Source organism: Hyposmocoma kahamanoa, unplaced genomic scaffold, assembly GCF_003589595.1.
Source record: "Hyposmocoma kahamanoa isolate Upper Pololo Valley unplaced genomic scaffold, ASM358959v1 88, whole genome shotgun sequence".
NCBI lineage: Eukaryota > Metazoa > Arthropoda > Insecta > Lepidoptera > Cosmopterigidae > Hyposmocoma > Hyposmocoma kahamanoa.
The window spans coordinates 20,662,747-20,686,305 of NW_020654466.1; the positions used below are offsets into that span (position 1 = coordinate 20,662,747).

The 23,559-nt window shown below is 35.8% G+C and overlaps 1 protein-coding gene across 3 annotated transcripts; it reads left to right on the forward strand.

Annotated features, from left to right (window-relative positions):
• The first annotated feature begins 598 nt into the window (after positions 1-598).
• On the forward strand, positions 599-22,152 carry LOC113235884 (formin-like protein). Of its 3 annotated transcripts, none has more exons than XR_003310898.1 (9): positions 599-733; positions 1,241-1,551; positions 2,527-2,740; positions 3,160-3,732; positions 4,599-4,774; positions 8,274-8,375; positions 8,932-9,036; positions 11,772-11,912; positions 20,752-20,889. XR_003310898.1 is itself a non-coding variant. In XM_026471806.1 (9 exons), the coding sequence occupies exons 1-9, from the start codon at positions 670-672 to the stop codon at positions 20,962-20,964; spliced, it is 1,653 nt and encodes a 550-aa protein (XP_026327591.1). In that variant the 5' UTR covers positions 599-669; the 3' UTR covers positions 20,965-22,152. The 3 variants fall into 3 exon arrangements, 2 of the variants coding, with proteins under 2 accessions (XP_026327591.1, XP_026327590.1); XM_026471806.1 differs by lacking the exon at positions 11,772-11,912 and having other exon boundaries at positions 3,160-3,540; positions 3,646-3,732; positions 20,752-22,152; XM_026471805.1 differs by lacking the exon at positions 11,772-11,912 and having other exon boundaries at positions 20,752-22,152.
• The last annotated feature ends 1,407 nt before the right edge of the window (positions 22,153-23,559 follow it).

Below are 23,559 nucleotides of genomic sequence, written 5' to 3' on the forward strand. Positions count from 1 at the left end.
AAGTCAAAGTTATAACCTGCTGATGTAAGAAACGTCTACAAATTTAGAACGAAATTTTTAACACCTTCAGAAAAAGAGAATTTTTTTTGTTATACCAAGAGATATATATGCGCCTGGTAGTAAGCGACACGCCTGTCCGTAGCAGTGGCAGTGCCCCTGATCTCGTCACTCTGACACATTAGTTGACATGCTCACGTTACTGTTTGGTGGCAGAAGTAAGTAATGTGGCAATACTTCCCTGACTGAACTTTTCCACAGGGAACTCTATGGCTACTAAATATAATAGATTCAATTTCAAAATTCCAAAACCTTACAACATCTTGTGAGTATTGTAAAATAAATCATCCCTTTGGTTCGGCCCTTTCGGCTCCCATCCTCATTTACCTCTTAAGTTAGTGTAAATATAGATAATCGTTTTCCTTTTTAATATTTAGTGTGCCTCATAAGAAGCCGGTTCCTTGTTTTAATAAACAGTGTGCCCATTACTCGGGCTTTGTCAAAATTGCATTACCGTTTCATTCGAGGCATAGCCTTCGACCAGTGGTTGGTTTTAAATAACAATAATAATTATTAAATTATACAGTGTTGTATATAATATAAATCGCAATGAATTCGTAACAGGTGTCAACCCTGCGACGAGCGCAGCAAGACTCTCGCAACAGACAGTCCATGTTGGAGTCAAAGGTGCAAGAACTCGAATCTTTAACTAAGTCTCTTCCCAGAGGAGCTTCCAGTAAGTGTACCGTCTGTAACTATGTTATTATCATTTAAAACAGTAAAAAACAACGTGCCAGACAACTAACTATACCTATCATCTGTGCCTCTACCACGACATTTCTGTGACCGTTGTTGCTAGCGTCTGCGTATATTACTTCACTTTTTGTACGGTAAAGCGGTTCCAGGAAGAAACAACATTTTGTATACAAATATTTTACGCGGTTGCTAACGATAACTGTTTCTGTAATCGCATGGTAGAGGCACTGGTCTCAAATTAAAGTCCCTTTACTATGAGTATCAGAACAACAGAATTCACTCTGGGGCACTACCCAGAACACCCAGATCGGGACCAAGTTACAAAGGTTCGTTTCCCAGATTGGTTCTACCGGGAATCAAACTCGGGTCCTCCTCTGCCAGCGTTCATAGTTCAAACGTCGTCAAAAAGCTTTCATTGAAACAACGAAATATTAACTTCACTTTTATGAACTTTCGAGAATTAATAATTTCTTTATTTCTTTCACAGTGGGTGCAATATCCTCGCACGCAATGTGTAATGGCACAACCAACGGTCATAGTTCGCCATCACCACCTCTTCAAAACGGCAACCACACTCCCGCGCCGCCCCCTCCACCACCCGCCCCTGCTCCTCCCCCCGCGCCAGTCGCCCCCCCACCGCCACCACCTCCACCTGTGGTTCCCGCCGCTCCCCCACCGCCTCCCGCGCCGGGTCTAATGGCCCCACCGCAGCATACAGACGCCATGACAATCAAACGGAAAGTCGACACAAAATATAAGCTTCCTACTTTGAATTGGATCGCTCTTAAGCCAAACCAAGTAAGTATTTATTTGCATCTATTTTCCGTAATATTGCATAATTAAAGCTGAAATAAATAAAAGTAAGTGTTACTAAAGATTCGATAGTACATTGAACTTGACAAGTTAACAAAGAATACTGTGCTATCCTTATTAGTGCTATAATTTCAAACAAGAAATAGCGTTTATTCCTTTGTCAGTGTGTATATATCAGACATGAGGAAACCCCTTCCTCCTATGGAAGAATTCAAATTCAAGTCAAAAAGGCCGATTCCTCTCAATGGAACGATTAAGTAACCTAGGAGTTGTTCTTTGTAAATGACAAGTCGATGCTTTACTTTCACAAACTCGTATCTTATAAAGAGTGATTATTTAGGAGATGGCAAAACTTTCTATTTATTTGAAATTTCTTATCAAGGGTGTGGATTTGGATGCATTACTTTGAGAATAAGTAAAGGCCAGTCTGTGAATATGAAGGAAATGTTATGTGAAATCAGCCTGCAAGATTTGTATTATGCAATCCATTTTTTGCATTTCAGTAACTTTGTGCTTTAAGATACGAGTTTGTGAAAGTAAGGCGGCGAAATTGTTCATCCTTTAAAATATTTGCTTATTTAAAAATACCACAAGTAAATAAACTATACTAGCTAAATAGATCTTCCATGGATTTTTATCAATTAAGAAACTTTTATATAACATTTTTAATTGTCTATATCGTCACTGAAAGGGCGAAAGTAAGTTTTGGAGGTTAGTGATTTCACCTTTTCAGCGTCGTAATGTAAAATTTCAACAAGAATAGAATCATTTATTTCATATTATCAATTTCATAATAATACAATTCGAAATATAATGTCAAGGGATAACATGATCGTCATTAATGTAAACAATAATAATATAAAATAAATTAATTTAAAAAAAAAACGAACTACAAGAATCTCTCTATTGAAAAGTAATAGATGTAATTTCTTTGTGATCATATTAACGCGCTCTTTCAAGGTCCGAGGTACAATATTCAACGAATTAGATGAGGAGCGACCACGTAGGCGAATAAACTTTACTGAGTTCGAGGAGAAGTTCCGCATCGGTGGCGTCTGCACCAGCGGCAGCGTCGACTCTTGCGACACGGACACGTTAGCTTCGTTCCCCAGCAAGCGGTTCAGGAAACCCGACACCGTGTCCCTGCTGGAACACACTAGGTTGAGAAATATCGGTGAGTTGTATTAACTTGAACTTATGGCCAGTCATAAAGACAATTTTGCCATTACATGCGCCGACGATGTGTCTAAATAAATTAATATCTGTAAAAGTGTAGATGTTTTTACGAGTTTACAGTGTCGGAAGTTGCCAGTGACAAAAAGATTTTTTTTACCTTACTAGCTTGGAAAGTCTTTCTTTCTCATTAGGAATCTGCGCGTAAAAGTGTTTCTTCCCCGCGTGGAAAAGGTTTTTAAAGTTCGCACTTGACGATACGCCCGTAGCGGTCACAAGAAGAAACAATATTTTGTATACAAACATTTTATGCGGTTGCTAGCGATAACAGTCTCTGTAATGTTGTGGTAGAGGCAATGTTAGTGTTTATTGAAAACTTTACTTTTTGTTTTGTATCTAAAAGGTTTTTTTTTACTACAGCAATATCGAGAAGAAAACTAGACACCCCAGTCGAAAAAGTCATCGCTGCAGTCAACACTTTAGACCTCAAACAACTGCCACTCGAAAGCGTCGAGATCCTACAACGAATGGTCCCAACAGAGGCAGAACAAAAAGCTTACAAAGAATATGTAGCTGAGAAAAAACCTATAAACCAACTCACAGAAGAAGACAAATTCCTAATGCAATTAGCGAAAGTTGAACGAATTTCCGCAAAACTATCTATCATGAGTTACATGGGCAACTTCTTCGACAATATACATCTAATTACGCCACAAATACATGCAATAATCTCTGGGTCTTCTTCAGTAAAATCATCTCATAAACTAAGAAATGTACTTGAGATAATTCTGGCGTTTGGAAACTACTTGAACAGCAGCAAACGTGGTCCTGCGTATGGGTTCAAATTACAGTCTTTGGACACACTAATGGACACAAAGTCGACTGATAAAAGGGTGTCGTTGCTGCACTACATTGTAGGCACGATACGACAGAATTTCCCCGAATTGATGAACTTCGATACTGAGTTGCTGTATATTGATAAGGCTGCTCAAGGTAAGTTTTGCTTTTGTTGTTTATTTATTAGACCTTTAGCTTGGCTAGACAATAATACCGATTATAGCTAGTTTTACACATAAACTGATATTAGACAGTCACACCAATTATTACCTGGTCTCACCCTAGAGAATTGTACTATGTAGTATAGTAGATAATCAAACCAATTATTACCGTATCTCACACTTGGATATTGTACTATGAGTAGATAACCAAACCAATTATTAGCTGGTCTCACACTAGGGAATTTTACTATGAGTAGACAATCAAACTAATTATTACCTTATCTCACACTTGGATATTGTACTATGAGTAGATAACCAAATCAATTATTATTATGGTTTCACATTTGGGATTGTACTATGAGTACCAGAGTAACAGTGTCACTGCCCAGAAAACATAGTTCAGAACCGATGTAATATTTTATTTACTTTCGCGAAAGAATAAGTTTGGCTATTCAAAGGGGAAACGTTGCAAATCTCCCGGCTCAGCCCTTCATAAAAGTTTTCACCTTTAACTAAATGAAACTTTGTAACTCTGCTGTATTGTAATAAATCTTTTTTTTTTTATAAAAATGTAAGTGCAAATTTGACCTCCATTTCACCTGATGGAAAAGGTGTAAGTTTGAAAACTAACTCATTCGTGCTAATCATCCACAACATAGGGATGGAACACAAGCCTACCCTTAATCTCCTGGTGATGGAAAGGAGAAGGCGGAATTAAATCGTGTAATTCCATCGCATACTCTCCTTGATATACCCTGCAAAATAATTTCCTAAATCCATCCACATTGATCGCCCGTAGTGATAAATGCTGGGCCACTGAAATCGTGTCTTGTAAGCTTACGAGTCCCTATTGCCCCGTAGTATCGCTAGAGAACGTGGTTGCTGACGTGACGGAGCTGGAACGCGGCATGGAGGCGGTGAAGCGCGAGTGCGACGCGCGAGACGCCCACCGCGCCAACGGGCTCGTGTTGAGAGACTTCATCAGCAACGCAGCGGACAAGCTGCGCCGATTACGCGTCGAAACCAAACACGCGCAGGTACGTCAATAATAAAATGGCGAAATTTGGAAAGTAATATAGCTAACATAGCATAACATATTTGAATATAAACTGCCTCTGTGGCCGAACGGTTACCACGTCGGACTGCCACGCAGTGGTCCCAGGTTCGATTCCCGGGCCGGGAGAAATATTTGTACATTTATTTATCTCGTGAGTTTGGGTGTAATTTGTGGTTGTCTATGTGTGTGTCCATGGCACCCGCGACATAAGGTTTGCCTAGTGCGGGGCTATGTTGAGTGTGTGCGTAATATTATTATTTTTTCGAAACTCACAAAGTTATGTCATTTGACTGGGCCAAATATGAGTACACGTACGTACAGTGCTTCTGTTTTCGCAATGTTTCTCGGCAATCTTCGTGACTCTACTGTCGTCGAGTTTTGTTCAGGTGCCTTTTGCCTTTGGTATAAACCGGACACTTTCAGTCGACTTGGAAGTATATAGAGTTGCTATTACATTTTTATTTATTATCACAAAAAATCAACAACGTGTATTTGTTTTTTTTTACAACAAGCCTACACTTTTTTTTTAATATATAATAGACACACGCTTGGCCACAATCTCACCTGATGTTAAGCGACGATGTGACCGACGATGGGACGCGTTTGCCTAAATAATGCCTATTCACTCTAGCCTTGAATAGCCCCAAATTGCACTCTTCGGGAAATACAGATACAATATATTTATATAAGATATGTAGAGCATTCCATACCTTTGCCGTACGCATCAGAAAGGAGGAAGCAAAGCGCTTAGTGCGAATAGATGGAATATCAACGACATAAGAATGGATTTCTCCAGACCTTCTAGTCGACCGAAGGAGGAACGGTGAGGACGGAACCAAATGTATCCGATAGAAGACCGACAAGCAGATTATTTTTATGCGATGTTCGAGATTTTGAAGCTTCGACTCCACAAGAGAATTAGTGTTAATAAGTCTCTGCTTTTCGCTCCACCGAGTCCAAGACAGCTAACTGGTAATGGGGAGAGCCGTCCCAAAGGTGGCAGCAGTACTCCATACAGGATCGAACTTGTGCTTTATACAGATTTAAAAGCCGTTGTAAAGTATGCCTAGTTTTCTGGCAGCAGTTTTTGCCAAGCACTTGATGTATCGCCCAAAGTTGAGGTTGGATGATAAGTCCAGACCAAGTAGCTCAAGGTGGTCCCTTGTTGGCACGGATACATCTCGGAAAGTCGGAGTAAGGTGTAGGGGACTCCGTTTTGATGTGAAAAGACACGCCTGTGTTTTAGCCGCATTAAACTTGACCCTGTTAACACCTCCCCAGTCGGAAGCAGCTTTCAGACTCAGGTTCAACCATGTGACCATCGCCTCTCGCTTACACCGGATCTCGTCGCTGTCGTCTCGGGCGTCAGGCACATAACTCTCTACCACTGTGCTGTCGTCTGCGTACCCAAAGATACCGGGCATCAGCAGCAGGACGTTGATATGCAGCAAGAATAGACAGCAGCAGACGAGTAACCATATACAACTACACGGATTGACCTATCCTTCAGAAAATCGCCTATCCATGTGCAAAAGCCAACAGGAATTCCGTAAGCTGGAAGCTTGTTTAACAGGCTATCATGCCAAACCCTATCAAAGACCTTTGATATCTCGAGAGACACGGCAAGCTATTCACCGAGTTTCTCGACAGCCTCGCTCCATAAATGTGTGGCATACGCAAGAAGATCCCCAGTAGATCGACCACGGCGAAAACCATAATGTCGATCGCTGAGGATATCATTCTCTTCGAGGTATCCAAGGAGACGGCTGTTCAATATGCGCTCCATAATCTTACAGAGTATGGAGTTGATTGGGATAGGTCGAGAATTAGACTTATGACTTGAGCATTGAGTAGAGTTCTAGAATACGACCCTTAGGTACAGGCTGTACATTTGCAAGCTTCCAGGTTTTCGGGACTTGTCCAGAACTTATAGAGAGGCGATACAGGCGAGTCTACACCGGAGACAACTCGGGTGCACAGTTCCGCAGGACAATCGCTGGGATTCCGTCAGGGCCACTGGCTTTGTTGATGTCTAATTTGCGTAAAGTTTTCAACACCTCTTTTTGACGGATAGTGATCTCGAGCATTTCCGAGTCATAGCGAGGTAGTATAGGTGGTGTGTGCAAAGTAAAAAAAAAGAATTGCACGTTCAAGAAAGATAACAATGGTTATTTTAAAAAAGTCCAAAATTATGTTTCTGTAGCTTGTGACGTTTTAATCGGAACAGTAAAGAATATTATAAATAATCTCAGTACAGAGTACTAAAAAAACCGACCTCAAAAGTACGTGGAATTACGTCTATTTGCTAAGTTTTATTGAAATATCCCCTAGTTCGCCACTATACAGGACTTAATACATTGACACTGGAGATAATAAAAATCGGTTCTCACTGCTCAAAGTATATTGAGAGAAAAACGCCTTGAATTGGAGAAATAGCAAAATCAACCATTAAAATAATTGATCCTAAATTAAAGTTAGGCGCTATTTATAAAAATGAATCTTCATGCTTGAACAGCCACCCTTAGAGGCGGATGATTTTCTTCAAAATGAAATGAGACCACTACATGGAAGTACCCCCTTTCCAACAAAAAAGAATCATGAAAATGAGTTCACAAATACCGGAGTTATCGCGTAACATACATACAAAAAAAAAGAACACAGTCCAATTGAGAACCTTTTTTGAAGTCGGTTAAAATATAAATTAGTTCCTTTTCCTTTCCTTTACTTTATATTTTTTGTTTTTGTTAACTAGCTTATTGATACGGAGTAAATGTTATTAAAAATAGGGTAATAGTTTTACTCTATATGGTTCACACGGAAATCAAAGCAAAACAACAATAAATTACGTTGTTCAAAGTTCAAATTATTATAGATTTGAAACCTAATAATTAATGGACATGAAAATTAATATTCGTGTACATTCGGAAACCCGATGATTGCCGAAGGACATTCAGAAAATAGAAGCACTGTTCAACTATTTTCTTAATATCTCTCGGCTATCTTCGGATTTCTGAATGCACTCTATAGACCAACCTCGAGTATGTAGTGTGTAATAAAAATGACGCCGATACCGTCTCGTCTCTGTGTCCACAATCCAGCCGATGTGCACTTTGTACCGGACTTAAGAATTGTTTACTAATATGGGCCTTAGAGCTAGGTATTACAATCCCAAATCACAGATCCGGCGTCGACAAGCGCCCAATGGCGACTGACGGGGCGGCGGGTGGCGTGTTATATCGTTAATCCGCTGAGCTATTTGCAAATTTTAGGACAAATTTAAATAACGATTAGGGCTTCAGTTGAAAACCAAAATTAAATCTAACTAAAAACGTCTTAAAAAAGAAAGCTTTTTTTAAAAAGTTGCAATGTTTAACAAAAGATAAAGCAGTTTTTCCCGTCTCTACTTTCAATAATAGGTATGCTTCTCCAAAACTTGCTGGTATTTGGTCTAACGTCTGGATGATGGAATGTGTTTGCAGGACTCGTTCGCGGCGTGTGTGGAGTACTTTGGCGAGGCGCCACGCAGTTGCGACGCCAACGCTTTCTTCTCGCTGCTCGTGCGTTTCACGAGGGCATTTAAGGTAGTTTAAATAAATTATTACAATTGGATGCTACGTACACTCTACTCAGTATTAAACGCCCTAAGCTTAAAAAAGTTTTGGGTACTTTAAAATACTTTTAGTAGTCATTTTCATAATGTCTGATAAAGTCCTTATTGAAAATTTGAATTTGTAAAACCGGGGGTTTTTTTTCTTCGATGATAACAATATTTTTGTATTACCCTTTAAAAATGCTAAGTAATAATAATAATCATCATTTATTTTCTCCCATTCACATACAATTTTAAAAGTACATTCAAGTGAAAACTTAACGGGAGACTTGGGCACAAACTAGGTAGACCCTGTGTCTTGGGACACCAGGTCTACGACCCAGAACAATACTTATCAATTTGAGATGAATTACAAAGTTACTGCAAAAGAATTAAAAATAATACTATGAAATAAAATTGACCTTAAGTGGCTCATTTACGAACATTAATAAAGCTTGGAATCTCCCACTGATGAGTATAGCCTTCGTACACGCTATTATCAAAAAATGTATGATTCATAAGTTCAAACAGTGTGTGTATGTTTAAAGCAAGCGGACGCGGAGAACGAACAACGCCGACGCCTGGAACAGGCGGCGCAGCAAGCTGACACTGTCGACCCGAACAAAGCTAAGCTGATGCAGAAAAAACAACAGGTACGTTGGCGCGCCACTTAAGTAGTGGAGTGTATATTCGTGGTCAGGAAAAAATGTCATACGGTGGTTGATTTGAGAGTTTAGTGCATACATGTTAAGAAAGGTTCATTCTACTTGAGTTTTTCTCGTAATAATTTTTGCCAATAAACTACCTGGCAAAGATTTTTATTAACATTTTATTTACTTTTGTATATCAGTTTTGTTGTTTGTGATTTGTTTTTGTTCCGCCAAATAACAATGATAGCACCATCAACCATTTTATTTCTTTAGTAATAAAAATTATTTCAATTGTTCGTGTCAGTTACTTATACGAGTGAAGAGGGTGATATTGAACGGAATTGTGAGCTCGCAATCGGATAAATGGTACTTTGTACGCTTTTTTGGATGAGAAAGGTACGATTGACACATCTGGGCATTTTGATCCCAACACTGATGTATAATAGTGTATGACAAATAACGTAGAAGACGTTTGAAATTAAGCTAATTGATGTATGAGTGTTGCGTAGTACGTGTGGTGTAACTCTGTAGGCATTGACAGGTTGACAAATTGTAGTGTAAATATGACGACCGTACTTCGCTGCCAAAATCGACCTCGTTGACTAGGTGTAAAAACTGTCGGGCAATTCGGTCGCCTTCAGGAAGCGACGATCGAACAAACAAGTTCCAACGGCGTGCTGGGGGCCGGAGAATACCTATTTGCACGATCAGTTTGTTTTACGATTTGCTATATCTGTGCATAAACTTGTAGTTATAATGACTTGGTGATTTCGGCGAACGCGGTAGTCGACTTGGTGTAAACAGCGCGTCGACTGCACCGCCTTCGTCACCCGAATTCGCATGCCGAATACGCAGCTGTCGACTCGGTGTAAACATCTTTCAGCAAGATAAAGTAGTCTGTCGATGAATGAGGAGCAGTGTAATGAGAAAGGCTTGTAAGGTAATGTAGTGACTAGAACTAGGGAAAGCTTCGTTGATTTGGTCACATGGAAAGGATATACACAAATTTATAGAGCAAATGTGGATGGAAACGTAGGGAAAGGCCTACTTCGGTGTATCAGGGGTCTACTCTCTCTACAGGGGTCAAATAAGTAATACTAGACTGAATTAAAACACAATGTCATGTATGAAGCTTCATTCGTATCATGCGTCTTTTAGGGTATTACTTATTTGACTGTAATTGTTTCGTACGGATGTTGGACGGAGAACGAGAGTACAGAGCCTGATTAGGGATGTCAAAAGTAACAAGGTTAAACGGATGTGCATGAAGATGCGAGTGGAGAAAGCGAAAGGGGTTCGTCAGGAGCATCTATAGTCTACTTAGCTCAGTGAAAGACACGTCATAATATGTATGTATGCATTATTTATATCGCACTCGCAGTAATAAAATGACGTGAGTCGAAAATCAATAATTTGGGAAACTAACAGAGTTCTTAGGTTTTCGCGATTGTTACACATAGGAAATGAAACTATTTTTGCGGATTTAAATCGCGTATATTTGTTTTTGTGAAACAAACCGACGTTTCGGGCCCTTTACAGGTACCATGGTCACGGTTGACTGACTGTCAGTCAACCGTGACCAAGTCAGTCAACCGTAACCATGGGACCTGTAAAGGGCCCGAAACGTCGGTTTGTTTGACAAAAACTAATATACGCGATTTAAATCCGGAAAAATAGTTTAATTTCCTAACAGAACATTATTTAAAAAAACACATGTATGTGTGATACTTCCCAAAAAATTTGTTTTTCGAATTGCGTCAGTTATTATTAAAGGTGCGATATGTGGATTGAATTTCATTTGTACAATACCTCATGTTGCATAATTACTTTCGATGTGGCGCTTGGCTCTGCATATAACGCTTTAAATGGATGGAGTCATGCAATGTCCGTGCAACTTGTAGTTTTTTTTGTTGCATCATTAAACAATAATTTTTAATTTACTATATTAATTTTCGTCTGTAGATATTTTTAAAATCTAAAAATACGAATTATTTCAATCTTATGTTATGTTTGATTGAGTTTTTCTTGAAGGTGTGTTTTTTTTCTTCTTTAATTCAGCCTATGATTAATTATTTTGAAACAATACAGTATATTTTATAAATTAAATAAACTTGTGCAGTTTTCAAATAAGCACAAAAGTGACTTTGAAATTTCTGTTTCAAAATGGTTTTTTTTAAATATTTTTGAGTTTATGGTATATATCTTTTTCATATTTTTATTTAACATTGGTGCAGGGTAAAATTTTTAAACGATAAATATGGATAAAGAAAGTTTGTTAGAACTCAAAATGAAAAAAAAAAAAATATTCACTATATTGGTTCTAGAAACACGTGTCTCTCAACAAAAATTGCTACAACGAACTGTTTCAAATTGACAATCTTCCGAGCGCGTTACATACAAATAGTTATGCGCTAGTTGAATAATGAACTAATCGAAATCAATTGAATTTCATAAATATTACATAAAAATAATAGCTAGATCACATTTCTGAATATTTTATATTAAGTTTTTCCACCATTTGAAAATTTTCGGACAATTACCCAACACTACATTCACACCTATTACCGAGTTTCTAATTTGGGAATACCCCGTACTATGAGTACCAGAGTGATACAATACGAAGGTCCTGCCTATATGAGAAACAATTTTTTTTTACAATTAAATTAATTTTCAAAAATTATATTACAAATCCATATTTATCGTATAAAATAAACCAGTAGCGGTGATGGTCTCCACAGAGGTTTAACTACGCGGCCGTCAGCGCCGGCCTGTTGCAGCAACACTTGTCACAGTTGAGACACAACATAGACCCGCTCTAGACTCAGACGCGGTCTAGACCCACATGCGGTCTAGACCAGACCTGGCTAGACCCGATAGGAGTAAGTCGGGGCCTATTCACGTGTGTGTACTAACTTGTGTGTGGGAAATATTGGTGTATAGTATGGTGTATTTTATGCTCTCTTCGTGATGGAAAATTTAAAGCGAAGCTATACATGGATAGTAAACAAAAGAATATCATGTGATGTCATTGCATTGTTTTTTTATTAAATGATAACCTCTCTTTACAGGATGTATAAAAAAAATTTGACTATGTGCTATTTACGATAATAAACAAATAATTTACTTGGCAAAAAATTTTTTAGGAAGGACCAAAGTTGAAAGTATTCTTCTGTTATCTTTAATATATAATCTATACGATCGGTTCTTCTTATTGCACCATGTATATATGATAAGCGATTCAAATACAGAACTAATATCGCTTATTTACATTTAGATTAGATTTTGTCATCAGTTTAGAAATTTCTTTTAGTTTTTTTTTTCTCCCTTTTGTTTGCTAGCGTTCTACTATGACGTTGCTACAAAGTAATCTAGCACCGGCACCAGTAAAAAAAAACAAAACCTAATAAAAATGGAATTAAATTAATTTGCTACTCCCCGAACCCAGTGAAGGTTACATCGTGCAAAATAGCTGCGCTTGTGTTGAATATTTTTTTCATGCAGTTAATTTCGATATTCAACAATGGTAACACTGGGGGTAGCGGGGTATAAATATACCAACCGTTCTGAGCTCATTTTTCGGCCGAAGGTCGAGCAGCAGCGGAGCTTTTGTCGCGGAGCAGCAAATTAATTTACTTCCATTTTTATTAACATGGACTTCCGCAAAGTAACGCCTGAATCTATTAATTACTTAAAACCTATTACTGATGATTCCCTCTCAACTACGGTGCTGGTAAAGCCGTCTTTACATCAGCGCTACAATCACAATCAATTTTGCAAGACGCATTGCTGTTGTTCTCTCCTTACAATTCTGAATAGCCGTTACTTAGATTACATCCATTGAGCATAAATATCACCAAAATATATATCAATTAAACATAAAATTGTGATGTTCAGTGACTAACGATCATTGTCATCAAGCATGGTTTGGGATAAAAAAATTGGCTTTTAAATTCATAAAATTCATGAGGTAACCTTCACTTCCCAAGCATGCAATGCACAAATCACGTGCGGGTTTTTTTTATATAATAGTAGGAGGTCAAAAGTGTTTGACAAGTTAACTCAGAACACAAAAAAAAATGTTTGACAACCAGAGATTGGAACTGCAAGTAATACAGACATAGTGAATAATAATAATACATTTATTTCAGAAGTGCATCCATATTTGTTAGTAACAATAATCTTATCAACTATGTTAGTAACATCACATAATTATATAAAAATAAAAATATTACAATTTCTCATACCAAATGACAGCTCGACTGGATGTCGAGCTGTCATTTGTATCAGCCACCGCGGTCAGAATGCCATGTAAGGTCACGCTTACGCATGACGCTCCGAACATCCTCGATGCACTATAGTACCGCGGCAGCCCCATCAGCCTCCTGAACAATAATACAATACAATAATACCTCCTTTTAGAATTCTGGAATCATTAAAAAATGAAGGGCAAAAATCAAAACAAAATAATTATATTTTTAATTACAGTTACTAAATTTTACTTCGAAATACAATACCGTGGTAAAGTAATATCGGTATACACTTTTAAACCTTCGCATTGCATTATACCATTTCATTACGTCAAACCTGACGTTTCGGCCAGCTTGCACCGGTCACGGGCTATAATAGGCAAGTGTGCAAATATCTATTAAATATTTTCGTGCTTATTCCCTAATTACGTCAGCTGCGGCCGGAGGTTAAACAAAAAAATGAATTGATTTTTAAGTAATTTCATTAAAAATAATTTAATTAAAAGATATGAACATATTGAGTAACTACGCTAGTATCCTAGACGGTAGTGGATTATGGAATGCTCTTTTGATGAGTTGGGTTTAGCAATTAGGCTGGTACGAGTTACACATTCTGCAGCGTCGGCGCCTCGTGTGTATTGCGGATGTTTTCTACTGAAGTTGGGAGTTAAAACGAAAAGCACATTCATAAGCACGCTTATCATTTTAAACGTAAACGTTACTCAATTCATTATTCAACAATTTCATTTTGTACAACATATCTAAATTTCAAGTCCCTCCATCTGTTGCCTAAACAAATGAATTCGTCAATGTGAATAATAATGTTATACACAAAATTAAACCTCATGTTTTACAAATAAACTTACGTTACTACTCTCGTTTTACTCTGTGAACATAACATTGCAAGCTTTTTTTAACATAAAGTCACGTTTTTCTAAACGGTTTTGCGAGCTTCAAACTAAAAAGAGCTTAAGTGAAAAGCGCTTTTTGTAAGCACGCTTATTTAAAGAAGCACAACGTTTAAACGTTTGAAATTAATAACCAGTTTTTTCAACTCTTATATTCTACTAGAATGGGGTGAGTGCAAGGCTGGCGATCGTAATAGCGGCGGGATGCGTAATATACCCTTTTTGAAATCTTAGTAAAGTAATTGCTATCGAACCGAAAATATAAAACTAAATAAATACAATACAATAATTTTGAGATTTTAGGGGAGTTATTAGCGACTCTCTGTGTATTACTCGAAAGTAAATATACTTTGCCTGTTCCAACCTCTGGTGATAATCCAATCGTCTTTATAATTTCAAGGTAAGAGCCTTTGAATTATTGCGATATTAAAGATATTTCTTAAGGGCAATGTCAAACCAGTGACGATTTAGTGGAACAAACGACCTTTTATACCAAAGGCAGCTTCAGTTGAATCGTCCACGTATTTACCAGTAAGGTTGCTAACAGATTAACTGCATGTGCAGTTAATTCGTGAAGTCATAAGCAACTTCATGCAGTCGATAACGACTGCATGCAGTTAATGCGTGAAGTCACGCATTCCATCTTTTAGCAGCCTTAGACTATTTATCATTCACTGTCTTTGTTCACTTGCCAAAGTTACACTTGGTGCCAAGCATGGCGTTTTCGAGTGCTAGAGTATAGAGTAGGTCCTGATATTAAGTAATTGTTAAAGAAGAAAACACAAGACAGTTATTTCCTCCACAGATTTAGTACCATCTTTTACTTGAAGCATTTTTATTTAAAAATTATTTATTTTGAGCGTACCTTAGATATATGTACATGGAGTTATTATTGTTGTAATATATTGTTTTACACTCACATCACAGTTGTCATATTGTTCGCTATAACACAAATGGATTTAACTTACAATTTTGATAGAAAAGTTATTTCTTTACAAAGTTCAGTTTAGAATTTTATGCTGCGATGTAAATATTGGAAATAAAGCAATTTTTTGTTGTGTTACAATTTTTTGTAGATAAAACAATTTGAGTGTGTGCGTTATTATTATTTACATGTTCCATGGTCACGGCTGACAGAACAAAATAAGGGACTATGGAACTTGTAGAGCAGGGTTCGAAATTATCAAGATATTAATTTTATTACATAATTATCATTATAATTGCCTAATAATTATTTGACGTATATCCGATAATTATCTTTGAACTATATTTAAATTTTGACTAAAAATTACAAAGTGAGAAATCTAAATAAACACGAAGAACACTATTTGGGAAAACGATTTCGTTTATAACTTTTTTCACGGCACGACATCGCTAGGGGTAGAATTTTGTTGTTCTAATTAATTGTATAAGTACCAGTATCAATACAAATATGTAATTAGCAGCAGTAGAGCTCCTCCAGCAAGAGTTCGTCTGCTGCTTATGCTGGTGAAATTACAGTCTCATATCTCAATGCGACGGGCATTTTGACAGTGCCCCTCAGATCTTTGTGATTTAAAGCTCTGTGTAGCATTGCAACTGGACAGGCGTGTTGCTCACCACCGGGCTCGCAACTTGTTCGTACTGTCACGTGGTATCATAAAAAAAATGATCAACGTCTATTTATCAATATTATTATCACTATGAACCCTGCTGTAAAGAGCCCGTAAACGTTGATTTGTTTGAAAAAACAAATAAACGCAATTTAGATTCGAAAAATAAATAAAATGATTTAATTTTCCAATAGTAATCGCGAAAACATAAAAGCTCGATGTTTCATGTAAATAAATAATTTTCGTCAAAATACGTCCATTAGTGAAGTAATGTGACTCCGTGCGATTTAAGCGATCTACCAATGTATCTACACACCTATGTACATCTTAAATTTACGTATTTATGTTTAATAAACAAATGTATTATTTAAGTATATTATAGCAAATATTTACCGACGATACTATTTTCTTCCAACGCTGCATTGTGCATGGAAACCTAACAGGGAATGTGTATTTTGTATACTTCCGCTAAAAGTACATTAATGTATATGTATTTTTTTTATTCACGGCCTCAAGAATGAAGTGACGTAATTCAAAAAGGTAACATTTTAGGGAAACTAACAAAAAAAATTACGAATCTGCAGGTGAGAGGTAAAGAACCTTAAGTGACAAACAGCAGTGTTAGCCTAATTGCTATGTGCAAAATTTACTTTAAAATTTGCCATGAGATTTTCAGTAAAGAAAAATGTCGTGATGAAAAAACTGACCTCAAAAGTTCGTGTAATTCCATATGTAAATCTATTTGCCAAGTTTTATTGTAATCGGTTACTCGAAAGTGCGCGAAACCAGATTCATCCCCTAGTTAACCACCCTTATAGGTGGAATATTTTCTTCAAATTTAAATGGGACCAATACTGAGGTACCCTCTTTCCCACAGAAAAATAATCATCAATATCGGTTTACAATGGAATTGAGAACCTCGTTTTTTTAAAGTCGGTTAAAAACAAACAGTGTCTTATAGCAATTTCCCAAAAATCAAAAATTGTTTTCCGAATTATGTCACTTTACTATTGAGTTACCGCGTTATCCTGTATCTATTTGTGAGTACCAGTATCATATCTTTTGTAGCGCTTGTTTATATTATCATTTCTAATTAATATGTGTCAAGTGGTAGTGGTACTTAGTTAGGTTTCCTATGAATTCTTGTTAATCCATAGATCTTATATTACTGGGCATGATTGTTTAATTTTTTGATGATGGTTTAATTTTTTACTATAAAACCTGGACACAGCAGTGCTCACAAGGCGACGCCAAGTTCTCATAGATCTTGGGCATTGCAATCAGTTTATTATTTCTGTATGTAATTGATTTGAATTATCACGATTTTTAAACATTGTTTGATTTAAAAATAATCCTTAAAGAATTATGGATGTACGATTTTTGTTTTGAATCGATTTTTCGGATCGTAACTTAAACCGATCTTCACAAAAATCGAATTGTAATATGCATCCCTATTTCCAATAAAGTCTAAACCATGGCCGTTACTACACGGCCGAAAAGTCGAGGTAAATAAAAACATGTTCGTACGTGATTAAGTCCCGATTATTTTAGATCAAATAATTATTTCTCTGTAGGATATAACAATAGTAGCAGGGTAAAAGGTGTTAAGCGACACTTTGGTTGAAAATTAGTTACACTGTAGTAAAATATGTGGATAATTTAGATCGGTATAACCATGACCTAATGTTTGAAGTGGTCTGCTAATCGCATTACAAGACAGCGTAGTCGGGTTTATAGTACCTATTAGTACAACAGATGTCGCGACGAATACCAAACGGCTATTTTTGTAACTAATTTGTAAATAATTGATAAACTACGATTTATCAAAGCTACTAATTTCTAGTGATAATTAACAGCAACAACAGCTTTTTAGTAGCAGCAGAGCTCCTTGTGAAAGAGTTCGTCCAGGGTAGAGCTGCCACCTTACCTATTTCTGCCGCCAAGCAGTAATGTCAGCATCTGTGTTGTGTTCTGGTTTTGAAGGGTAAGGGTGCTGGTGAAATTACAGGCACATGGGACTTGAACTTGTGTCTCAAGGTGACGGGCGCAGTGTAGTGCCCCTCAGATCTTGCAATTTAAAGCTCTGAGTGGCACTGTAACTGTTATGGACAGGCGTGTTGCTTACCATCAGGCGCACGACTTATTCGTCCCGTCACTTGATGATATAAGAAAAAAACTAAATGGCGCTTTTTACATAGATTTTATGTGTTGTTTTATTTTGTTTAGGATTGGCGCTATCTACCCATACTAGCAAGCGTTAACTTGTAAACTAGTTTGCTTATTTGTCAAAGTTCAGAAAATACTTTTTGCTCATAGTCGATATTTGAAAGAAAATTGAATTGAAAAAAAAAACTGACAACTTATATTTCGTATTAAAGGTGAATTAATTGGTATCTGCGGCCGTTTACATAATATAAACTACTTCCAGGCTTTCGATCAGCGCCATCTAGATTATAAGACGGAATTTCGACCTTTTTCAGAGTTACAATCTCCATACTGGAGATTAGCAGGTCTCTTGAGTATTGATCCATGGTATAACTAATCCTCAACATAAGTGTCTCTCGCTCCATTTTTTTAACGTCGATGTAATTAGTTTTCTCTCTCTCTCTTTCCTCAGCGCTATTCCTCGTAACAATATTTAACCTTGTCTTCGCTTCCCAAAATGATCGGAAGAGTTTATACTTGGCTCTAACCCTACTTGTAAGCCTTATCTAACTTAAACTATTACCTTTGAATCTAATATATTCATCGAGTATATAATCAGAAATGGAGACGAAATAAGGGTCATCTATCCCTGGCAACTTATCAGGCAAATGGGCCTTATATTACTTTCAAATATCAACTCTCGTTTTCACTTGAATCACAAATTAGAAAGCTGAAATAGCACAGCGCCAACAACTGACCTGTGTACGTCGCCGTATATTCCAAAAATATTCTGTATTTATTATAATAAAGATAATATCTCTAACTATGAGGCGCTGTTCCATTCGGTGGTGTGGGGAAAACAGCAGAACATCTAATTACAAAACAAACGGAATCACAATTCATCGGTAATTAAATATTAAATGTGGAATTTTTCAATTTTCGTCCATTATAGCAAAGCTCAAGTTAAACTGGTCGATTTGAAGTGCAACAATTGACGACACCCGTCAATTGTTTCGAATTCGGGCTGGCCAATCGGAGCGCGGTTGTCACCGTAATGATTTGTCAGAACAGTTTTCAAAAAAATGAAATTATATTTTATTTTATATTTTATATTATTTACTCAATGAATATATTAAAATATGATAAATATTTTAACTTTACTGGGTACAGCTGCTAACTTGTAATACCTCTTGCCTAATCGAGTAAATTACTAATTTTAAATATGACGGCATGATTTGCTTTTGTAAAAGTTGAAACAAGATGTTTATTGCATCTTTGTACTAAATCATAACTCTCCTTGCATTGTCGGGTAAAAAGTGAATGCAACTTTGCCATATTACTAGCTGTAGAGATCGTGATACATATTAGGCAGTTACCACATTTATTTGTGCTGAATTGGCTTGAGCCAGTTTTTTTTTCGTGAAATTACTCCACTAGTTTATTATAATAATTAATACAAAGATCACAGAACACATGGAAAAAATTCCTTCGAACCGGCTAAATTTTAACCAACGTCTTCATATTCATATTTTTTATTTGCAAGTTATATATCGATATAACAAGTGTTATATAACCTTATGTTAATGGTACTTGACATGTAACACCCCGTGGGGGCATTGCAACTTTCTGACGGCACTATGTAATCACTTTATTAAAATATACATTATTAAAATAAAATTAGATATAATTTAATAATAAAACTCTACATTATTTAAATAAAATTAGGAACGATTAATAAATAGAACAGAATAGAATAGAATACATTTATTACATAACACCACAACACAATAATAAACAGTAAAAAATAAAAAGTAAAAATATAAATAAAAATAAAACAGAACTAAATTAAAACTAAAACAAACAGAACATTTTCTGTTAATAACATAATTCATTAATATTAATTAAAAATAATATTAATATTAATTATTCATTAATAACAAAAAAGAAAACTAAATAAAATCAATTAAAAATAAAATCTTAGCAATAAATAATTATGCGACCACAAAGCTGGTCAACACTATTGTTGTACTAAGTAGATGTCATGTATGCGGCTGTGGCGTATGTAATAGGATCCACTCAGCTAATGTCACCGCCGGGACAAGGTTGTGACGCTGATTTTCAGTGGACCCTATAATAATAACAAAAAACTAAACAGAATTTTAGGCAAACCGTGCGAAACGCTACGCCAACTAAGTCACGGGACGAACTAGTGGACCTTACGAATTCTTCTATGTGCCTATTGCAGATCTTTGTTTTGTTTTTTTGACGACTTTTTTACCGTATCTTTGAAAAATCTATTTCTACACTAGATTAGTAAACTCTTCATAAGATTTTTTGAGTTTTTGTAATGAGTTTTGAGTAATTTTATATGGATATAAAAGCATTTTCTGATCAGTTGAATGCGATTCCGTGTAGATAAATGTGGTAAATCCTTAAGTAGAAGTATATTCAACATGTTTGTTGCATCCTATTGGTGCGTGTTTGTCTACTAATTATATTAATTTTAGTAAATAGCATGCTTAGTAAAGTAGCTCGGAGCTCCACCCACCGTTTGTGATGTTTCCATATAAAATTGACATCTCTGTCAACTTCGCACTGTCGATTTTGTTTAATAACCGATGTGTGAAGCTCTTTATTTTAAAAATAAATTTAAACCTTTCAATACTCTCGTTTTTTTTAATATAATGTTTCTTTGTATTTTTCTTGTACATTCACCATCCCTGTAATACTTGTCATACTTTGTAGTAGACAGTGGTATATATCGTCAGTTAGTAGTCTGTTTTTAACCTTAAAACAAAAATCTAACTTTACAACTTTGATTAACAGGAAGCTGTAATCAACGAGCTAAAAACGAAATCTCAGGCTGTCGGCGAAAAGAAACTCCTTCACCAAGACGAAGTATATAACGGTGCCTTAGAAGACATACTACATGGGCTCCGGAGCGAACCCTACCGACGTGCGGATGCCGTACGAAGATCCCATAGGCGCCGCATCAACTCACACAGACTCTCAAAAGGATTAGAAGAACTGGATGTATGATACGAACCAGGTTCCAGTGACGCACTGGAAGATACAAGTGAAAAGAAACGCCGCAAAGACTTAGATATGGTACATAAGAACAACAAGTCGATCTCGATATACAATGTTGATGATAAAATAGATTTTTGCGAGTATAACGGTACTCTGCGCAAGTCGAAATCTCCGAAAAGTTCGTCATATAAAGTAGCGCCCTCTGACGTCGAGGTGGAGGAGCGATGTGAGCTAATCAAATCTACCTATGACGTAATATCGAAATATACACGAGCTATGTTTGATAAGCAAAACGAAACCGTCGTTTGAACGATGTGCCTATTTTTGTTTAGCGTGTATTACACATTTACAGATTGTGACACGAATGAACTTACCAAAACTACGTTTTTAAAATCTTGGTAAACAATAATTTACAGTCATGCTAGAGCTACCCAGTAATGTTGTAAGTTAACACAAGGAAAATTTTTAAAATTAACGCACAAAGAATGTGATATTAAAGCAATAAATGTAAGAGTGTAATACACGCAGACGTAGTATTTGATACGCCTGAAATTCATTCTATACATCGCTATTCCAGTATTTTGGTACGGAGGATTTTTACACGTAATTTTACTTCTATACAAAAGCTTAGCTTTTTAGAATTTATTCATGTCCATAGCGTACCTGTAACACTTTTTGAGTAATTTTAAAAAGTACCATTCACAGAAAGTTCACGCCAATTATCATTCAATACGAGCTTGGCCACTTATTTAAATTTTTACCAATAACCTCGTCGAATTCAAGCCGTAATCCACTTGTTTGACAAAATTTTTACCTACACGAACTTGGCTGTAGTTTTACTATGTTAAAAAAGACGATAAATTTATACTAAATGATAAATTGAAATTTGACGGTACGGCTATGGACGCATGAGTCCAGCTAGTTTACTAATGGCCTTGTAAAGTTAACGCACAGTTTTCTATACCGATTTTTGAATAGTCCCATGTAATATTAAAATAAGGTAGTGCAACATAAATGTGTTAGTAAGTTAGATATTTCTTGGATATGAGTTGGTAATTTCTGTAATTTAGACATACGGAACTTGTTGCCCATTTCTATACCTCCAATGAACACTATGCCAATTTTATTTTTTTGGTCATTTTAATGTAAACAGCCATATTTATAGGAAATAAAAATATTTTTCCGAATTTAAATCGCGTATATTTAGTTTTTCAAACAAACCAACGTTTCGGGCCACGGCTGACTGCCAGCCATATTTATTTACTAATATTATGCTCCCCGAATTTTGTGAAAAAAAAGAAAAAAACATAATTCGAAAAAATACTAATTTTGTGAAATAAAAATTAATAAATTAGTAGTGTACATTGGAGGTATCGGTTTTTCTGATATATTTCTTGTTCGCTTTCTAGGATACCTCTGAGTTTTCTACCTAAAACTTAAGTAACTTTATAATCACTTTTAAAAAACTTGAAACTAATTTGCAAAAACACTAACTTACTAATATATATATATGTTTATTTAACCCCCATAAGTGAAGTAATGTGACAGTGTCCTTAAATATATAAATACATATATACATGGTATTATATTAACCGATAAACAAATATCTCGTTATATAAACAAAATAATATTAAAATTATATTGCATTTATACAATTGTAGCATTTTGTACCTATGTGATAGTTCAAAATATACATTTTTTTGTTTTAATTTTTGCATTTTTAGTTAAAACATTTGTTTATATTGCGTTCCAGTTTATAAAAATCAGTTTAAAAGTATTGTAAATAAAGTTTAAATTTGTATTCAATATTACATGACACGTATTTGAAAGTAAGTTTTGTAGATTTTGATTTCGATTAAAGTAAGTTTAATAAGTTATGTAGTTTGCTCATACATAGACGACTTATACCTTAAAGAAATAAATACATATAGAATAACGCATAACTGTCATTATTTAATCATGAACGTTATGTTTCACGCGCAACAACCAGGACATTAACCTAGGGCGCCCACGGACACGCGATACGTGATAATATAGATTTGACCATTGCCGTGTTGCATAATTTTAACAACTTATTATTTTCACGGGTTTGTACAGGCCTCCACAATTTCACTTCAGGGTCCAAATATGACTGGTTATCATGTGTCGGTAGTATGTGTCGTCTTTATGCGAGCAGACTACACAAAGTGCACAATAAAAGTCGTAATTTTAATATTGCTTAAGCATTATTTTCATTTCAAATACAGATCTGCTATTCTCGATTTTTTTTTAAATGTAGCATTATTTCTGTAAATATATTTTTCGCCACAAGTGTACTAATTTCAGAATTTATTTCAAACTTGTGTAAATATTGTATGTTCATATGCATATAGTACTTTTATGTATTCAATATACTTAAAGTGAATTGCAGTATACTAATTAAATAATACTGGGTGAAATTTAATACGATTAAAATTTATAAAGTTGACAATTTTTTTTTTTCGAAATTTCACTTTGTAATTCGTTATTATAGTTATTCTGAAATTAGTACCTTTACACGATATTTTAAAGTGAAATAATAAAATTTTTTTAATAATATAATTGACGATGATAGATTTGGTAAAT

Excerpts from the sequence above, each read along its gene's own strand:
- LOC113235884 (XM_026471805.1), top strand. The coding sequence starts at position 670 with ATGTTGGAGTCAAAGGTGCAAGAACTCGAATCTTTAACTAAGTCTCTT. Across the intron at positions 734-1,240 it reads TCTTCCCAGAGGAGCTTCCA|TGGGTGCAATATCCTCGCAC; the intron begins GTAAGTGTACCG and ends TTTCTTTCACAG. Across the intron at positions 9,037-20,751 it reads TGATGCAGAAAAAACAACAG|GAAGCTGTAATCAACGAGCT; the intron begins GTACGTTGGCGC and ends TTTGATTAACAG.